Genomic DNA, 17,922 nt, shown 5'->3' with positions numbered 1-17,922 from the left:
TCTATGAAGTATACATAGTTGTTTCTGTATAGCTAACAGTATCGGCATGAGCGCATATGTAAGGAGGGACGTGATGGGGTTAGGTCTTCTACGGTTAAATTTTTTCAAAGAGACATTTTTTTTTTTTTTCATAAAATAATACTGTTATGTGCTGGTTATACTCCACATTCGTAGAAATGAAGAATTTATTTCATTATCATAAACGTAGGTACCTGCTTCATATCTCATTTAATATACACATTTAGCAATTATAGGTAGGTACACGAAATCGATATTCATAGCAGCATCGATTGAATGGTATTGTGTAATCAATGGTAATGGGTACCTTCGGGTTCTGGTACTTAACTTGTATAGTACAACTGAATTAGTGACAATTATCTCACTGCTGAAATGATAGGTGGCGGCCTATGGGTAAATATGTATATCTGAATTGGGTACTAAAAATGAAAAAGTATTATAGCTATTTTATACACATTTATATTAAGGCTGTTTTATTTCTAGAGGAGACAAAAGTCCATCAAATTGGCACTTTGCTAGGTCTCCGGGGGAGGTTCCAACAATTAGCATCAGCAGCGACGCACTGTCTGAGTCTAACTACTAAAAAATTATGCCAATTTATTTAAACAAAGTTTCATGATATCGATAGTACCTCTGTCGTTTCATTAGGTTTATCGTATATGGCATTTAGAATTTGTGGTCTGCGATAAACGATCTTTTTAAGTATTTATCCCATTGTTAGTGTTTTATATTTTATACCCGTAAATAGTACTCAATTATCGTACCGAGTGTTTTGGTGGTGTACCTAATTGAGTCGAATATATATCAACTTTTCTAGTCTTATACTCTTATCATATTATTCGTGTAATTAAGTACAAATAAGCAATAGTCCATAATATCATCCATACTACGATTTTACTTAAATCCTATTCAATCCCATTATAAAATATATTTGAATATCTTTAGTCACACACACACACCAAATAATCCAATCAATTTACAATAATTATTTACTTAAATTGTGTTCTATGCACAATTACGAGTAGGTATTTGTATGTTGCTTGATACTTTTATATTATTTTACGTGATTTATTATGTCTTATATTACGTTTTAGCATTGATTATTTTATTTTTTTTTTTTGATAAATACTAGTGTTTATAATCAATGGTTTTAGTTATTATACGTACAATTAATAATGTAATCAATTACTAAAATTTCTTTATGCCTTTATGGTAGAAATTAAAACCATAATAAAAATATTATTTTTTTTATAATGTTACTGCCTTTATTAATAGTTTTTAAAAGATGAAAGAATTTATTAAAAACAAAGATGTGTTTATTTTACACGTACATATTTTTTTACGAGTGACAAATGATTGTGGGTCAAAGACCGTTTAATACTCCAGTGTATTTTCGAGGCGTTTATTTTCATGTTAACATCAAATGCCGTTCAGATCATCCTAAAACCAGGGTACCATGTTTCTACATTTTCTGTAGGGAACAATAACAATTTAAGGGGCATCATAGTAATCCTACACCTTGAAATTCAAGCCTAAGTGATTTAAGTGAGAAAATTCCTAGTTACATAGCAGTAAAGCATAATGTGCCGGTGCCAACTTGATGGACATAAAAAGAACTGATGACCTGGACGGATGAATAAGGCTAGGAGGGAGAGGTGACAATTTTTTTTTAAATTTTCGTTGATGAAATCTTTTCTTAACTATGTTGACTTATTTCTTATGAATTATATAATATTTCTGTATTTCAAAATTTATTACCTTAATTTATAATACAATATTAATCATCGAATTGATCACTATAAATTATGATAGTATAATATATTAAAAAATTTACATTTAGGATCATTTTACTACAAACATTGTTTTTTTATTAGTTATATACAATTTATTCAAAGGTGAATCTGAGTATTTTATGGGGGGGAGGATACTATGATAATGTACTTTATACATTTATCAAACACACAGATATTTTAGTAAAAAAAAAAAAATGTTTTAATGCACAAAAAACAAAGTTAACACGGTTTAGGAGAGGGGGATATTATAAGGGTACTCTATTTTTACGCAAAATTGATGTTTCCATTTTTTTGATAGTAAAGTAATATTTATTTCCTTTTCCTACGTGAAAAATGTCAGTTTTTGGATTTTTATAACTTCTTATAGAAAAAAAAAACATAAGTGAAGCACTCTAAATATTTTTTAAATGTAATTTTCTATGGTAAATTGGTAAATAATAATAGACTTAATGATAAGTTTCAAGTCTAAACAAATATGAAATATTTTGTGAATTACAATTTATTGACTATAATCATATTTTTGGTAAAATGTGTACATCTTGAACTTGATATACTTTATATTTTTCACTCCCTATTAGTTTATACTTAAGACTGTTGTCTGATAGGTTTTAAGTTAAAATAAACAATGTTTAACATCGCTTTTAACGTTTAAGTATTAACAATACTTTGTAATACTATCAAAATGGCATTACAGAGAATGTGCTATGAATGGAAAACAGTTATAATAATAAATGGTAAATGAGGAAAAAGTTATTTTCTAAAAAATTTCTAATTTCTTAGTAATGCAAGAACTCTGTAGAGGTTTAAGAAATGAAATGAAAAATAAAATAATATTTTTTGTATAAAATTAAATTATTATAATTTATTAAGTGCTTATAATAATTTAACAATAAACAGCATATTAAACAATTAAAAATAATAATACTGTGATGTTAACATTTAAATTTAAGTAAAAAAATTCAAAATGAATAAAAAAAAACTGATACAACTTGTTATTTTAACATTTATTTTTTAGTATATTTATGAACCATACCACCATATCTAACTATGAAAGCGTTTATGTCAAACTTTTTCTTGCATCCTGCATAGTTCATATACCTAATTTTTCCAAAAATGTCTCGTTCTCTCCACCCTTGATCATGAATACCACATATTGACCACATACATCCAACAAACCCACTTGGGTCACGACCATCCATGCTATACTTGTCATTGAGATAAATTGCATCGGCTAATGCTCTTTCTGGAGTATCAGTCCATTCAAGTATTTTTTTTGCCCAGTACATGCGAAGGAAACCGTGCATTTTGCCTTCCTTTACCAACTGTATTTGAGCAGAATTCCACAGATCATCATGCGTACGTGACTTCTCCAACTCTTCTCTGGTATACACAAACATTCTTTTATCTTTTCTAAACAAATAAAATACATTTATTATGATTTAAGATAGAAAGCAGTGTTATGCATAAGTTAAAAATTACCTATGATCATTTAAGGTGGTTTGAGCCCAATTTGGTGCACCATCAATCTTATCATACTTTGGGTTGTAGAAACAAAAATTGTCAGAGAGTTCTCGTCGAACAATCGCTTCTTCTCTATAAGCTGCCACACTTTCTGGGTACTGTTTTGTTAATTTACTAACTTCTAAGATACATCTTTGAGCTGATATCTGACCTGAATATTATGTGTTAACTAAAATAAAATATTTAACATTATGTGTCTGTTTTTACCAAAATGCAACCAAGGTGACAATTTGCTAAGACCATCTTTGACTGGATTGTTTCGATCTGTAGAATATTTTGGCAATCTCTTTTTCAGAAAATTTTCTAATTCACTCATACCAGCTTTGAAACCAGCAGTCAGACCTGGCACGGATACAACGCTACGGTCTACTTCCAGGGTTTTATCAGCTTCATCCCAATTTGTTGGCTAATAGTATTGAATTGAAAACATACAATAAGTTATTTTATTTAAAATAGGTATTTTAATAAATTTTATTATATACCTGAGCTTTAAATTTACTGTTAAATGGATGTTTGATCACTGGTGGGAATTCTGTTAAAAACTCTGGTAATTTGTTATTGATTTTGTTTCGTATTGTTCTAGCAGCATATTCTTGTTTGTCAGATGCCACCCAACAAGGAACAATGTTATGAGCATCTACCTGTATTACTGGCACTTCAGATCCAATACGATCAGCTAATTGTTTAGTCCATGACATATGTTCTCGTACAGGCATGAAATCTACAACAATTGCACCCAGTTTGTGCTTCTTTACAAAATCTGGTAGTACGTCTGCTGCACAACCAATTAAGAAATGAAATTGAATATTTAATTCTTTACAACCAGTTTCTAATTCTTCCAAGCCTATTAAGAAAAATAAAAAATTAATACATGATATTATGATGTTTCAATTTTTTGTTACAGAAACAATATAGTTATAAATTATAACACATTATTAAAAGTATAACTACAACTTAATTAATTTCATAATTTATTGATAAGTTTAGTAAATTTAGTTAATTATTTATTGTGTAATTCCATATTTTTTATAAAGACAATGAAAACTCTTTATAATGGTTGGTTGTCTTTATAACTCACAATAAGTAAGTTAATTTACTAAAACAAAATAGTAGTAACTCTCAATAATGAAACAATGTTTTTTTTAATTTTACATTTATTAATATAATTTATATGCTATTGGTATAGATGCCGCAATTTCTAAGAACAACATTCTTTTATTTGGTTATTATTGATATCATATATAATTTTATTACTAACATAATTTCTGACATTAAATACATTACGCGTAGATTATGGCATTAATGCATGTGATAGAAAATTGTAATTTATTTTTTACCTATTATTATATTATATTTGTTTAATTTTATTAGCTAAATTTATAGGTATACTTTAACATACAAATTTATACGTAGGATGAGTATAATAAAAATAATTTTAATATTAAACATTAGAAATTAGTTTGTTTTGTATCCAAATAAAATATAGTCATTGTCTTACCTTGAAATATGTGTTTATAATGTCGTAAGCTACAGTTCAAGAATTGTTTTAGTCTACAAAATGTTATATGTAATGAAACTTTGTTTTTGATTGCTAATTTTTGTGCATATAGCAATGCCCAATTATCTGAAAAAAATTGAATTAAATAATATGATAGATATTATGAAATTACATCAAATATTTCATTTACCATGAATACGTTCATCTCTGAATGTCCAATAAATAACCCCTTCAGCCCATTCAGGGACTTCTTTCTGTTCAGATAACACACGCACACGTTTCTTATTGAATTTAAATTCCATTATAGAAGGAGCTGTCTGTAAAAATAAATTTTGTTATATTATATGTTAATACATATATACATAAATACATATATAAGCTTACTTTCTTACGCTCTGCTTCTACATCATTTAAAAAGTTACTAGTTTTGGAAGTGCTAACTTCGGAACTTGTTTTCTTAAATTTTTTGTTGGGTGGTGAATTACTAGACATTGTAGGTATTATGCTAAATAAATAAACATTGGTTTTTACATGTTAGATTATGTTATTTATAACAATTTAATCAAGTAGTAGGTATCTGGAATTATTAATTTTATCGTTGATCATCATTCACAGTTGTTATTGTCAAGTGGTATTTAATTGTTTTTTGAATTTATATGTTTATTAATAATATCCCATGTAGTGATATTATAATGACATATTATAGAAAATTCTTAGATTCGTAAATATATGAATGAACGATTTTCAACATAATTTCAAACTAATAAACTAATAATTGGTATAATGTACCTACCTGTATTTTATATTAATATTTTTAAGCTGCTATAGTTAGATATTTCAAAGGAAACTGCAAAGTGAGATGCCGTTAAGTAGTAAGTAGATGATTGTAATATTCGTAATTTTTAAATTCTAATAATCTATATTATTTTGTGTTTGTTTATGATTTATAAATAAATCAAAAAAATTAATAATTATAATATGTAAAAGTAAAAACCGCGATAATATTATTGTTATTGTTTATATCGTGGTATTAACGTGGTAAGAAGGATTTGATTAAATACAATTTTACATTAATTATTTGGAATTTTCCAAAACTACCACTAGTTACCACTGATAAGGAATTGGTTGATACTGTGAAGTATAATAAATTGCATATACATAAATATTAAGGAATTATTTTAATAACCAAATACAATTATTATTGTATAATATAAGCCAATCGATATGACAATATTTTGGTGATTTAAGATCAGTTTTAAAATGTAAATGCACATTAGTGTGTTTGAGTCTAATCTGAAATTTATGTTACGGAAATGTATGAATGGTTTTAACCGGTGTATTTCTCTGTATACATATAATATGGTACGTCGGTAGTTCAGATAAAGAAGTAGACACTATTTAGTAAGTATTGAATACCTCGAGAATTGTCTTTGACAAGCATAGTATAGGTTATATATCCGCAGTTATTACATATATAGTGTTATGTACTAGTTACATAAAATATATTTAGTAATATAGGCTGGCATAGTGCCAATCGCTCGGTACCGTTACAATGATTTATGTACATAAAGGTACATTATTATAATACAGTGGCTTATTCAATTATACACTCGACGACTGTTGTTCGGCAAAGCGGTTGCCTATACTTTTCTCCCTTTTCTATTTATCGTTGCCATATTTACAGCTGAACACGAAATATATTTACTATAGTTATTACTGTTATTTACATTTTACTCATCAAAATTTATCACAGTAAATACTAAATTTATTCACAAATTTAAACACTTAACATATAACCCGTGACTTGAACACATGCCGACGGCCCGTAACAACGAAGATTCACTTAAAGGAAACGGTGGCAAGAGATCCAAAAAAGGCGTAAATGATAACTTGTCGTCGAGTAATGAGACGGTTAAACGAAAGCGAAAGGTCGATCCGGCCGGACTCGGTGGTCCGTCAACCGTGAAGATTGTTACCGCAGACACATCGGGTGTCGGCGGTGAAAAGTCGTCCAAACAATTCAGGGACACTAAAGTTAAGTCGTCAAGCGGAAAGTCGAGTCGAGACAGCGGCAAGAACTCGGTCGGCACTTTAGAGCAGGCGATCCGCGAGAGAAACATATTTACCGCGTTCGCCAAGATGCCAGCCGAAACTCAGATGACGTTGATCAAGAATGGTTGGATCGGAAAAATTACGTCCAACGACAACTGCGGTTTCGGTCGGAGTGGTGAGTATCTCCTCGTTGAACTGAATATAACATAAAGAATGTGCACTGTATAGGACTTAACACTGATCTGAATATTATATTTCAGTTCATCGGTACCTCCTATGTTTTATGCATAAATGGTCCATAGTGAACAGAAAATACGCAATACCCTTAGTCAAAAACCATCCAAAAAATATGTGGTTTTTATTAATGTCTAAAACGGTTCTAATAAATTGTTTTCATACAATAATTATTAACAAACCAATTAATTTTAATCGAATACTTAGGTATTAATTATTTTGTATGAATATTTTTGAACAGTTTTAACACATATATGTTTTTGGGTTAGGTATATAAATATTTGATTTTCCGACTAGAACCAATTTTGGGTAACTTTAAATATCACTGTTTATCATGTTAATTTACCTGTACTTATTATTTTTTAATAGTTCATATAGTGATATTTAATAATAAATAACGATTTATTATATTTTTGGTCCACTTTAAAAATTTAGGAACCTAATGTAAGCTAAGATACTTTAGTTGCAAAATAATAGCAAAAATCCAAAAACATATAATATAATATGTGATTTCTTGAGGTTGAAAACATCCAACATTTTTAATAGAACACCACTAAACAATATTATAGATTTTAGTAGACCGAAAAATCGGTACTTATTTAAAATTGTTATCGCTTATTGTTGTTATAGTCATGAATGTTATGATTTGATTAGAGGTATTAAGTAGGTTAACCTATTCGTTTTGATTGATTACCTAGTTGAAAATTCTAATAATATGAAAATTGAAAAGCATTACATATAGTACGCACTACGACTTCAGAAATAACACAGGCTACACCACACGAACTGATAACTGCAGAGTTAAAAATAATAAAGGGGTAGGATAATATTATTCTGGTTTCATACTATAAGGATAAAAAAATATAAACATATTATTTAAGAAAAAGAGAAAGATTTTTTAATTAATTTTAATATTTAAATATATTAAAAAAATTGTTATCATATCAGTGATATAGAAATTATTCAATTTACGTATAAAAAATAATTAAAATAGAATTTGTACTAGATAAATAAAATTGTTAAATATTATAGGTTGATATTGAGATATTGTTATAATATAATGAAATAACGACCAAATGATTGTTATAATAGTTAATAGTACCTAATTAGTAATTATTATATTACATATTACAATATAGAGCACCGTTTAATTTCGATTGGATCATTTGAACTGGTTTAATATGAATATACTTTTTATAATTAATTGCTAGTCACGTCCGTGGTTCGATTTTGACGTAACAACCATCAACTAATTTAAGTGTCATTAAAAACATTAATTTTAGGTCTTCCGGTGTTGGACATCTGTCAGACGGGGAAAATTTTATTTTTCTCACTAGTGTGGAAATTACAGTTTTTATTTGAAGCATAGCATATTTGATTCCGATACAATTTCTAAGCCCCGCACCGAATGGAATGTATGCATACGAATGTCGACTACCACAATTTTCGGGCAAGAAGTTGTCCGGGTTAAACTTTTCTGGATCTGTGTAATACAATGGACTCGATTGTAAAAATATTGGGCAAATAACTAGGGCAGCACCTTGAAATTTGTAATTCACATTTTTTTAATACACTGTAAATTTATATTTGTTTAAAAATTACCAGCTGGGCACATGTATTCTCCTATTTTCATATCTTCATCTAATCTTCTGCCGATAAATGGCAACGGAGGGAAAAGTCGCAGTGTTTCTTTGATTACCATTTCGATGTATTTCATTTGTTGAAAATCTTTATAAGTAGGTGCTCTATTATGATCTCCGTTCAAAAATATTGATTGTAATTCCTCAAATACCTGTAACTCAATCAAATTAATGGAATTTAATTATACGTAACGTAAATACTTATTAGTAAAGTATAATATATTATGTGCCTTGTTTTGTACGTCCTGATGATGAGCTAACATGAAAATAATACAAGTGATCGCCATAGTGGTTGTTTCTTGCCCTCCTGAAATATCATCAATGTTATTTCACGTAGAATGTAAAATTTTATTTTAGTTTATATAAGTTATGGAAGGTCTAATAACAAATTATTATTAAATAATTATCATTTATGTATAATATAAATACTTTAACATTTTAAAGTACGCTTTATACTGATATATAATATATCCATATATGTAATTAATAATTATATGTACTATTATTAATTTTTTTTAATAGTTAATACACAATGGCACAGAAATTAATAATTAATATGAAAAAATATTTGAAATTTTATAATTTATAAAAGCGATTAGGTTAGACTTAGTAGAAAGCTAATTTATTCATAATATTTTTTGATGTCTAATTTCATGGAACAATAATAAATACGATTTTGAACTAAATATTTTAATGTATTTTAATATTTACCAATCATAACTGTAACAATTTCGTCTCGTATTTGTCTGTGGTCCATTTTATGAGAGCTTCCTAAAAGAATTTCTAGAACAGTTTTTGATTTTGGGCAACAGTCTTCATCATCTTTTTCTATTTTTATCTGACTATTGTTTATATTTTTGGTGAATTCAATGATTTTTTTTTTTATAATTTCATCTGTAAATTCGTTTATGATTTTTTGACTTCGATCGTGTTTATGTTTCACTGATGAAAATCGGAATAATGTGTTGTTTAAGTACCATGGATGTGTAACTCTATACTCCCACGCCTAAATAAATTAGTAAAAATAGTAAAAGAATATTATCATATAAATAACTGAATAAGTATCCGATGAAGTAAAATAGCATACATGCATTGCAGTTTGTAGGTGTTCGACAAATTGATTGCAGCCGCCTGTTTGAGCATTAAATGTTATACCTAAAGCTGTTTTTCCGATCATTTCCATTGTAGCCATACTAACAGGACCATTAATATTACACTCATTTGATTTTAAGACACACTTTTCTAGGAGTATTTCAGCAAGTACGTTTGCTTCTTGGTAAAATATTGGTGTAAACGAATTTGTAGGTGTAAAACTAAAACCTCTAATTACTATTTTTCTTAAACAATACAGACAAAAAAATATGTATTAATTTCTGCCGCATTGTTTAACTTAAAACAATTTAGTAATGTTATTTTTAATTAACTGTAAATTCAATTACTGCATAGTAAATATATTATAATTTACCTGTTATTTTTCCATTGTTCAATGTCGTCAATAGAAAATATTCCTTGGCCCATGATGGATTCTTGTAAAACCATATAATCTTTAGATTTTCTTAAAAATTTTGGGTTACCAAAAACTAATTCTATATCCTCAAGTCTCGTAAGTACAATATATAAATTATTAAAAAGCCAGAATTTAATTATATACTTTTCATATCTAAAATAATTTTAAATAAATATCTAAAAATTATACGTACATAGTACCTACTACTCATTACACATATATGTCAATTAAAATAGTTTAGTATTTAATTTTGGTTCCGTATATACTTATAGTAATTGTAAATCATACAATTTTATAATTGTGATTTCATATGGACGGTACAATAAAATGTGCGTTTAAAAATAAATAAATAAATGTTTAAAAAACTAGAATAATTATTTTATAAAAGTCTAAACTTACTTTCGGTATTCTCTTAACAAATTTTTGATTAATTTTTCTGGTCCTTTTAAGAATAGTGGTAGCATACCAATAAGAAACCATCCGTTTGGTCCTGGTATTCGATTGGCTAATATTACATTATTTCTGCCTTTAAGTATTAATATCAATATAGTTATTACCAGAATAGATAAAAGCATAGTAAAAGTTAGATATTCCATATTTGATCGGCATTCAACCTGCAAAAACATTTAAATTTTTTTTAAATTATGTTTTAATTGTAATAATATTAATTTTAACTGTGGTATTTAGTTTAGATAACTAAATAACAAAATGTCACATTTGAAGTTAAAATTAAAAATACAATTTATCAAATACACGAATATTTAAATGTTATTTTTAAAGTTCTAACTTGAACCAAATAATTTAAAAATTATATAAACTTAATTTTTTTTTATAAAAATTTGAAGTTTAAATTTAATATTTACATAAAGAATAATGTTTTTAGTTATTTTGTTGTAATTCAACGATATTTTTTATGCTATTGCTTATTTGTAGTTAATATCATATTATTAATAGTAAAATGAATTAATAATAGGTAATATATACTTATATGATAATAGATTCACAGACTGTCACCAATTAAAATCGTTTTCGGAATGCAAAGATTTATCATTGAATTCAAATTTAATTCGTTCTTTCAGTTCCTATTAAATGGGGAGATTAACGCAACTCCTACTGTACAGAAAACCGGTTGCCTACTTCCTTTTTTTAAATTTGGTTTTATTGTGATTTTGCAAATACACATTATTAATAAATTTAGCTAATAAATTTAGCTACCTGATAAATTTAATAAATGAAGACGGTATGAATTAGAGCTGTGAATTTAATATATTTGAATATTTGTCGGTTACTTATAGAAGAAATTAAATTTGGTGAAATTTTGTTTTACACTTACGCATAATATAAAGTAGGTACACGTATACCAGGTTTACAAACGTCTCGACTCTCGACGAAATTGATACCAATAAATTATTAAATTATAACAAAGCTAATTGGTGATGTAAAAATAAATAAAACTAAAAATTATCAATAAACTATCTTGACTTCTGGTCACTTGAAAGGTTTTTGCCTGAATATTATGCTCTAGTAGTGACAGCATAGTAATCAAAAAATTACTTGTCGTTTAGGTAGGCTATAATATGAGATTCTACTTAACTCATATTTTTGCTTCTGTTGCTATTTTTTTTTTGTCTATATTTGATAATATGTTTGTATGTCTACGTGACCTATTCGTATTAATATATTTCTATAGCTGAAATATATAATAATATTTTGTCAGCATTTTATATTTTATTTACCAAATAACGATCAAAACTAAAATGCATATGAACATATTATGTTTGCTTGTAGAGAACTGCCTCAAAGACCAAAGTCTCTTATAAGCATTAACAAAAAATAACTATTTCAATCTAACATTTTGAAAATTATATCTTATATTTTGAATCATCATTACACTTTCTTTTTTCTTTTTGCTGAATAATGAATATAAATTTCGTTACCTATACGGCTATAGGTATATTAGACTATATAATAATTAAATTTACTTGTTATATTCGTAAATTTTCGTCTCTAAATTAGTTTAACCCTAAGATTATAGGAATGTATTGCTTAATATAGTCAACTTAAATGAGGTCACACGCAGGACAATATTTAATTTTATCTATAAACTATCTATTTATACACCGCAATGACTGTAATTTTTATTTTATTTTATTTTTCTTATTATTATGCTTTAGTGCTATTCACTTGTATTTGAATAGTAATAATTATTATAATTACTGTAATAACTGTAATAGTGTAATTGATATAGATGTGTATATATATATATATATATTATATTTGTATTATACATGTGAGTTAACCATTATTTTTAATTATTTAACCAATAAACAACGTTTGATTATATTTTTAAAATATAGATAATATTTTTAAAGTTTTTAAACAAAATTGGTACCCATTTACATCAAAATTAGTAACAACACAAAATTTAAATGGCTCATTAAAATTAATAAAAAATTGAATGATTATGCCAAATTAAGTCAAATATGTTCGGAACTTAGAAGTATGCAAATATGTGTAAAATAGAATGTCGTATTACATTAGACCCTGTCACTTTGAAGCGAATTCGATGTCACTTGGAATAGTGCGACCTTGTAACATTGATTGGATTGTGTTCATCATTTGCACAATTGATGAACTAATAGATATGTCGATAAGCCTTGAAAAATCAAATTCTACAAAATGACATACTACCAGTGGCGTATTTATGAGAGGGGACTGAGAGGGCTTCAGCCCCACTCCAAAATCCAGGAAATATTTATCAAGTCTGCTTATTATTTCCTATCATATGTAAATTGTAGAAGTTCAATATAAAAATACCTCAGCCCCTCCCAAAAAAAATTTCTATGTACGCCCCTTTAGCTGGTCCACTACATTTATTGACATTTATGTGCGATGGTTTTGTAGTGTGCGATCTGTCATTTTCATTTTCAACAAAATCGGTTTGTGCCGCATATTTATAATATGAATATTGTGTAATATAGATGCCACCGTCGAGGTGATATCGTTGCATAATAACGAGGAGCGTGTCAAGGGAGTCGCCAAACGTTACGAGTCTGGTCTGATGTGGATGGACGCGCACAGCGGCGGCGTCGACTGGATGACGCTGCGCCCGGACGTCGTGGTCAACCGGTTTCCGCGGGACGCAAACGCTTCTTTGAAGCTTTGCGGCCACGCTTTGGCAGGTAGATCCGAGTTCGACGGCCACTATCCAAGGACGTACCCCGCGCGCACCGAAGGGATTCACGCGGACAGCTTCGTCGCGGACTACTCCCTAACCGCTTGCGTGTCGTTACTGCGAGCGTTCGTGGACGGTGGTCATCAAAACATGTGCGCCAAAAACGGTCAAGTGAGTATACCTATACTAGCAAAACTGTTTCTGCTTCTATTATTAGTTAAGGTTCATTGCACTCGTAATTGGAAATAGTATAAATAGTAAACGGTACGTCGTATACTCGAAAACTACTACATTTTTCTTTTTTAGTTATCGATATATTTTTTTTTTTGTCTATTTGGTTTGTTCGTTAATTTTAAGATTTCAACAAACATATTCTTGTAACGTTCGTTGTGGTTTTTTTGTTATTTCGTTTTATTGTTATACTGGATTGCTGGATAAGCAGAAAATATTTTTCAGAATATTGTGTTATTTAGAACACGGACTTTTTTACAATCCACGATTATATTATTTTTATTATCTTTTATATATAATTTATGTTAGGGTTTTTCAGTTTTAGAAGATACGATATTATATTACTAGATTCAGGGAAATTGCCCCCTTCCCTCCCTCTGTTCACAAATAAGTATCATGTATTCCTACAAAGTTTTTTTTTTTGAAATAGATGATGACCTTTTTTTAGTTGATAACTAACAAATTTCCTCTCCCCCTGTTTAGGACCATCGTATCCACCATTGTTAGTATGAAACACAAATACATGATCACGCATATTTACAATATCAGTTTTTCATCCATAATATTTATCTGAAACGTTTCGACAATACAATTTTCCATACCGTGATATCGCAGGTTCCTCTTTCGGCACTCAACTTCGCCGCGTTTAAATGTCACCAATACCTAACGGACGACGGGTCGCTATTTCCGGTATCGTTTCTGGGCAAGGGCGGTGCCTGGGAAACGTTTTTCCAACATTACTATAAGATCGTTCACGACCAGCGGAAGTTCACCGTACCGGTCGACGACGAGGAAGCGGCGCTGCGCTTTTTGACCGCGTCGAGCGCACTGCTGGTCCATCAGCTGACCGAGGCGAGGCCGCAGACGGCGATCGACGGTTATCAGAACGTGTGGATCGTCAAGTCTACGGCCGCTCTGCACGGCGGCCGTCCAGTGATGTCGAACAAGATCGACGATCTGATGGACAGCATCGGCCGGTCGGGCGGCTCCGACCGCGTGGTGCAGAAGTACATCGAGACGCCGCTGCTGCGCGACAACGTCAAGTCGGACGTGCACACGTGGATCGTGCTGTCCACGCTCGACGGCCGGCTGACGGTGTGGCTGCACCGGACGTGCGCCGTCCAACCGTACGCGCATCGGTTCTCGCTGCACCGGGAGGCCGCCGTGTCCGGCCACATCGACCGGGCCAAGTCGCACGGGCTGCACGCGATACTGCGGCCGACAGCGCTGACTTGCGGCCTCGACCAGCTGGCCAGCACCATGCGGCGTAACGAGACAACGGGCGAGCAGCGGAAGCGACTGCGGAATCGGCAGCGGCGACGGTCGGCCGTCGAGGGCGGCGGAAACGACGACGAAATCTACTCGGCGATTCGACGGTCCGTCGTGTCGGCGATGACCGCGGCCGCGACGGCCGGTTCGCTCGACCTGCGACCGAACTGCTTCGAACTTTTCCGCGGCACTTTCGTGTTGGGCGACGACACGCGGCCGTGGCTGATCGACATCGTGTCGGATGACCCGTGTCTGGACGCCGACTGCAGGCACAGCGACCGGACGGCGCCGGCGGCCGTCGTGGCCCGGAGTGTGGCGCGCGGCGTGGCCAAGATATTGGTGCGCAGCGGTCGCGGCCGCGCCACCCGGATCGGCATGTTCGACGTGGTGCACGAGTGCCCGATGCCGGCCGGCGCCGTGTCGTATGCGCCGCGGCCGTACGCAGAGTCCGCGCGCGCCTCCACCGCGTCCAAATTGTTGGTCAACCGCAAGATCGACCGCCAGCGCGGCCACGCGTCCCAAAGCGTCCCGCCGGTCACCCGTCACCAACGTCACTGGTGGGACGACAATTCCATCAGCACGTACGTGCAGACCGTCACTGCGGACGACGTGCTGCTGGAACAACCGCGGACGTCCACTCCGGCGATCGGTGTGCAGGCGGTGGTGGACGACGCGGAGTTGAGTTCAGAGGTGATTGCCGCGTCGACCGAAAACATCGCGGACCTTTGCGTCCCGCTCGAGTCCCGTTCGCGTTTGCCGCTGTCCGAAAGATGCAAGACGAAGTTCTCGTCCGTTCAGAAGATTTGCAAGTTCATCATGCGCCGAGGCCTCAAGAAAAACAAGCGTAACTCGCGATGAAACTCGTTACAGATTCCGCGTATGGTTATCAGCGGCGGATTAACCTTCACGACGCCCCGGGACACGCTCAGTGTTCATAGCCCCCCCCTTTTTTTTCAATACTATCCAAGAAGTGCAGTTTAAATGGGCTAACACCCACCGAAGAGTGACGGGTAATCGGGTATATTCGCAGCCGCCCCGGGAATGACATAAATATAGCAATGGTTCAAATTTTTTTTTATAGTTCATTTTTTGAGAATAAAAACAAAATAACATAACAAATTTGCCGCTCCCAACGAGCCTCACGAGCCCAGCGGTTAATCCTCCACTGATGGTCATTAATATATTAGTAGGTATATATATATTATATTATAGTTTGGCTTGGCAGAACTACTCGGGGTGGCCCGTTAAGTGTCGTGTGCACACACTCATTATTTCGAAAAGTTTTTAATTTTTTTAACATAGTGTTTTTTACACAATCATTTGACTACGTCGATATTTTATCGTTATTATTTTTTAAGTTTTAAATTCTGTGTGGTTCATACATTGGTTTTCAGATAAACTTTAAAGCATGTGTGTATATTTTTTATAAATGTATTTTTGTGTGTATCGTCGTCTTTCGAAACAATAAAAATGCTTCAATAATTTACTTTGAAGGTTGTTTGTAGTAAAAAATTACAATTAGTTATGGTACTTTTAACTACATGACTTTGAGTTTAAGATTTTTCTAGATTTCATATAATTTAAAAAATACCTTGTGTTAATTACTGCGCTGACACTTGACATATTAGAATTTTTTCGATTTATATGTATAATAAATTTATGTTTTTTTTTTTGTAAAAAAGGGACGGTATCGTGAAACCTGAAATATGGTTTTTAGTTGACCCGACAATCAGTTTCACAATCATTGTTGCCACCGCAGTTGTCAGTCAAACCGAAGTTGTAGAGGATCCTCCATATCATCCACGCCGATTCGTCTCGAATATTAAAGAAATTGATTTCTTATAAAAAATATATTAGTACCAAGCACAAAGAGCAAGATCAGTCAAAATTAACAAACACAGAAACGTTAAATGTAATTTCTTAATAAAGCATGTGAAAAAAAATTGAATTCTTTAATGTTTAACTCTGCGTGTTTTTGAATGTGAATGCATTTAAATAGTTTTTTTTACTACAAGTAGCTTCGATTTCGGTCAGCAATAAACATTAATTAAAGCATGCCGTTTCTTCAAACATGTAAGCTAGTTTTGAAATTTAGATAATAATTCTTTTACTCGTCAAATCAAAATTACACAAATTTGACAGAAATACGTTTTTCTAGAAATTACTTAGTACCAATAGAGATTTTCGATATTTTTTTTTACGAATATAATGTACAACGCTCTCGTAACCTTAGTTTTTGAGTTTACACGACAATCTTTTACCCCGTAAATGTATGTAAAAAAATGAAATATGAAAATTTAAAAGTTATCAACAGGTATAACAAGTATGTATCGATAGAAAATTTAAAGTATTCGATAGTCAAAATATACTTAATCTAATTTTTTTTCGCCAATAAAAAGCACACTGTTCTTCTAATCATGCGAGATTAGTTTTTAAATTTAAGCGTTACCCGAAGAAACATAAAATTCGTTAGTCGTTTTAAATTCAACCTCCAAATGTGAGGACGTCTCCAGTGGTGAACCAAGGATTTTAGTAATGTGGGTCTGCCTCACTTACGAGAGGTTACTGCGCCACTGTTTAGTAGGTTCAACCAACTCTGCATAGCAAAGTCGCTCGCTGCGCTCGCAATTTATAGTATTTACCTTATTTATATTATATTTTAATATCAACATTTAATATAACTATAAGCGATAAGACATAAGTTACAACTAAGTTTTAAGTAAAATTTAAAACTTACTTACCAACATTGATATTATTAATCAATTATGTTTTTATTTGTTGCATTAAAATTGATATTCATTTAACAAATTTACCTGGAATATTTAAATAATTTTGATATTTTAGATTTTGAGAAGAATTTATACATATTTATTATTCTATTAATTGTATACATAGTTACAGTATATTTATTTGATTTTAGTTTTCAATAACTGTTTTCGTTTTCACAGTAGAAGGCAGTTCTAAATTCTAATCCAATAGAAAAA

General features: G+C 31.5%; 3 protein-coding genes across 3 annotated transcripts; 1 reads left to right on the top strand and 2 right to left on the bottom strand.

Moving 5' to 3' along the window:
• Positions 1–2,732: 2,732 nt before the first annotated feature.
• On the bottom strand, positions 2,733–5,817 carry LOC113549017 (deoxyribodipyrimidine photo-lyase). Its single transcript, XM_026950159.1, has 8 exons — positions 5,624–5,817; positions 5,215–5,335; positions 5,021–5,147; positions 4,831–4,956; positions 3,815–4,176; positions 3,540–3,738; positions 3,291–3,483; positions 2,733–3,221 (listed from the first exon to the last, which is right to left on the bottom strand). The coding sequence occupies exons 2-8, from the start codon at positions 5,320–5,322 to the stop codon at positions 2,816–2,818; spliced, it is 1,521 nt and encodes a 506-aa protein (XP_026805960.1). The 5' UTR covers positions 5,323–5,335; positions 5,624–5,817; the 3' UTR covers positions 2,733–2,815.
• An 825-nt stretch (positions 5,818–6,642) lies between these two features.
• LOC113557870 (protein monoglycylase TTLL8-like) lies at positions 6,643–15,796 on the top strand. Its single transcript, XM_026963441.1, has 3 exons — positions 6,643–7,057; positions 13,245–13,609; positions 14,285–15,796. Exons 1-3 carry the CDS (start codon positions 6,643–6,645, stop codon positions 15,794–15,796), a joined length of 2,292 nt encoding a protein of 763 aa, XP_026819242.1.
• LOC113549019 (cytochrome P450 4C1-like) lies at positions 8,328–10,859 on the bottom strand. The gene is made up of 7 exons (XM_026950160.1): positions 10,663–10,859; positions 10,222–10,416; positions 9,844–10,093; positions 9,468–9,762; positions 8,987–9,063; positions 8,719–8,908; positions 8,328–8,656 (listed from the first exon to the last, which is right to left on the bottom strand). The coding sequence occupies exons 1-7, from the start codon at positions 10,857–10,859 to the stop codon at positions 8,328–8,330; spliced, it is 1,533 nt and encodes a 510-aa protein (XP_026805961.1).
• Positions 15,797–17,922: the final 2,126 nt, after the last annotated feature.

This window comes from Rhopalosiphum maidis, chromosome 1 (assembly GCF_003676215.2).
Source record: "Rhopalosiphum maidis isolate BTI-1 chromosome 1, ASM367621v3, whole genome shotgun sequence".
In the NCBI taxonomy this organism is placed as follows: domain Eukaryota; kingdom Metazoa; phylum Arthropoda; class Insecta; order Hemiptera; family Aphididae; genus Rhopalosiphum; species Rhopalosiphum maidis.
This window is presented reverse-complemented; position numbering and strand designations above follow the sequence as displayed.

Bases quoted from the DNA above. Each gene is read 5' to 3' on its own strand.
- LOC113557870 (XM_026963441.1), top strand. From the start codon at position 6,643: ATGCCGACGGCCCGTAACAACGAAGATTCACTTAAAGGAAACGGTGGC. The intron at 7,058-13,244 runs GTGAGTATCTCC...TGTGTAATATAG, and splicing joins CTGCGGTTTCGGTCGGAGTG to ATGCCACCGTCGAGGTGATA. The intron at 13,610-14,284 runs GTGAGTATACCT...GTGATATCGCAG, and splicing joins TGTGCGCCAAAAACGGTCAA to GTTCCTCTTTCGGCACTCAA.
- LOC113549019 (XM_026950160.1), bottom strand. From the start codon at position 10,859: ATGGAATATCTAACTTTTACTATGCTTTTATCTATTCTGGTAATAACT. The intron at 9,064-9,467 runs GTAAATATTAAA...ATGATATTTCAG, and splicing joins AATTGTTACAGTTATGATTG to GAGGGCAAGAAACAACCACT. The intron at 8,657-8,718 runs GTAATTTTTAAA...ACAAATTTCAAG, and splicing joins AGAATACATGTGCCCAGCTG to GTGCTGCCCTAGTTATTTGC.
- LOC113549017 (XM_026950159.1), bottom strand. From the start codon at position 5,322: ATGTCTAGTAATTCACCACCCAACAAAAAATTTAAGAAAACAAGTTCC. The intron at 4,957-5,020 runs GTAAATGAAATA...AATTTTTTTCAG, and splicing joins CAGAGATGAACGTATTCATG to ATAATTGGGCATTGCTATAT. The intron at 3,222-3,290 runs GTAATTTTTAAC...TTATTTGTTTAG, and splicing joins ACCACCTTAAATGATCATAG to AAAAGATAAAAGAATGTTTG.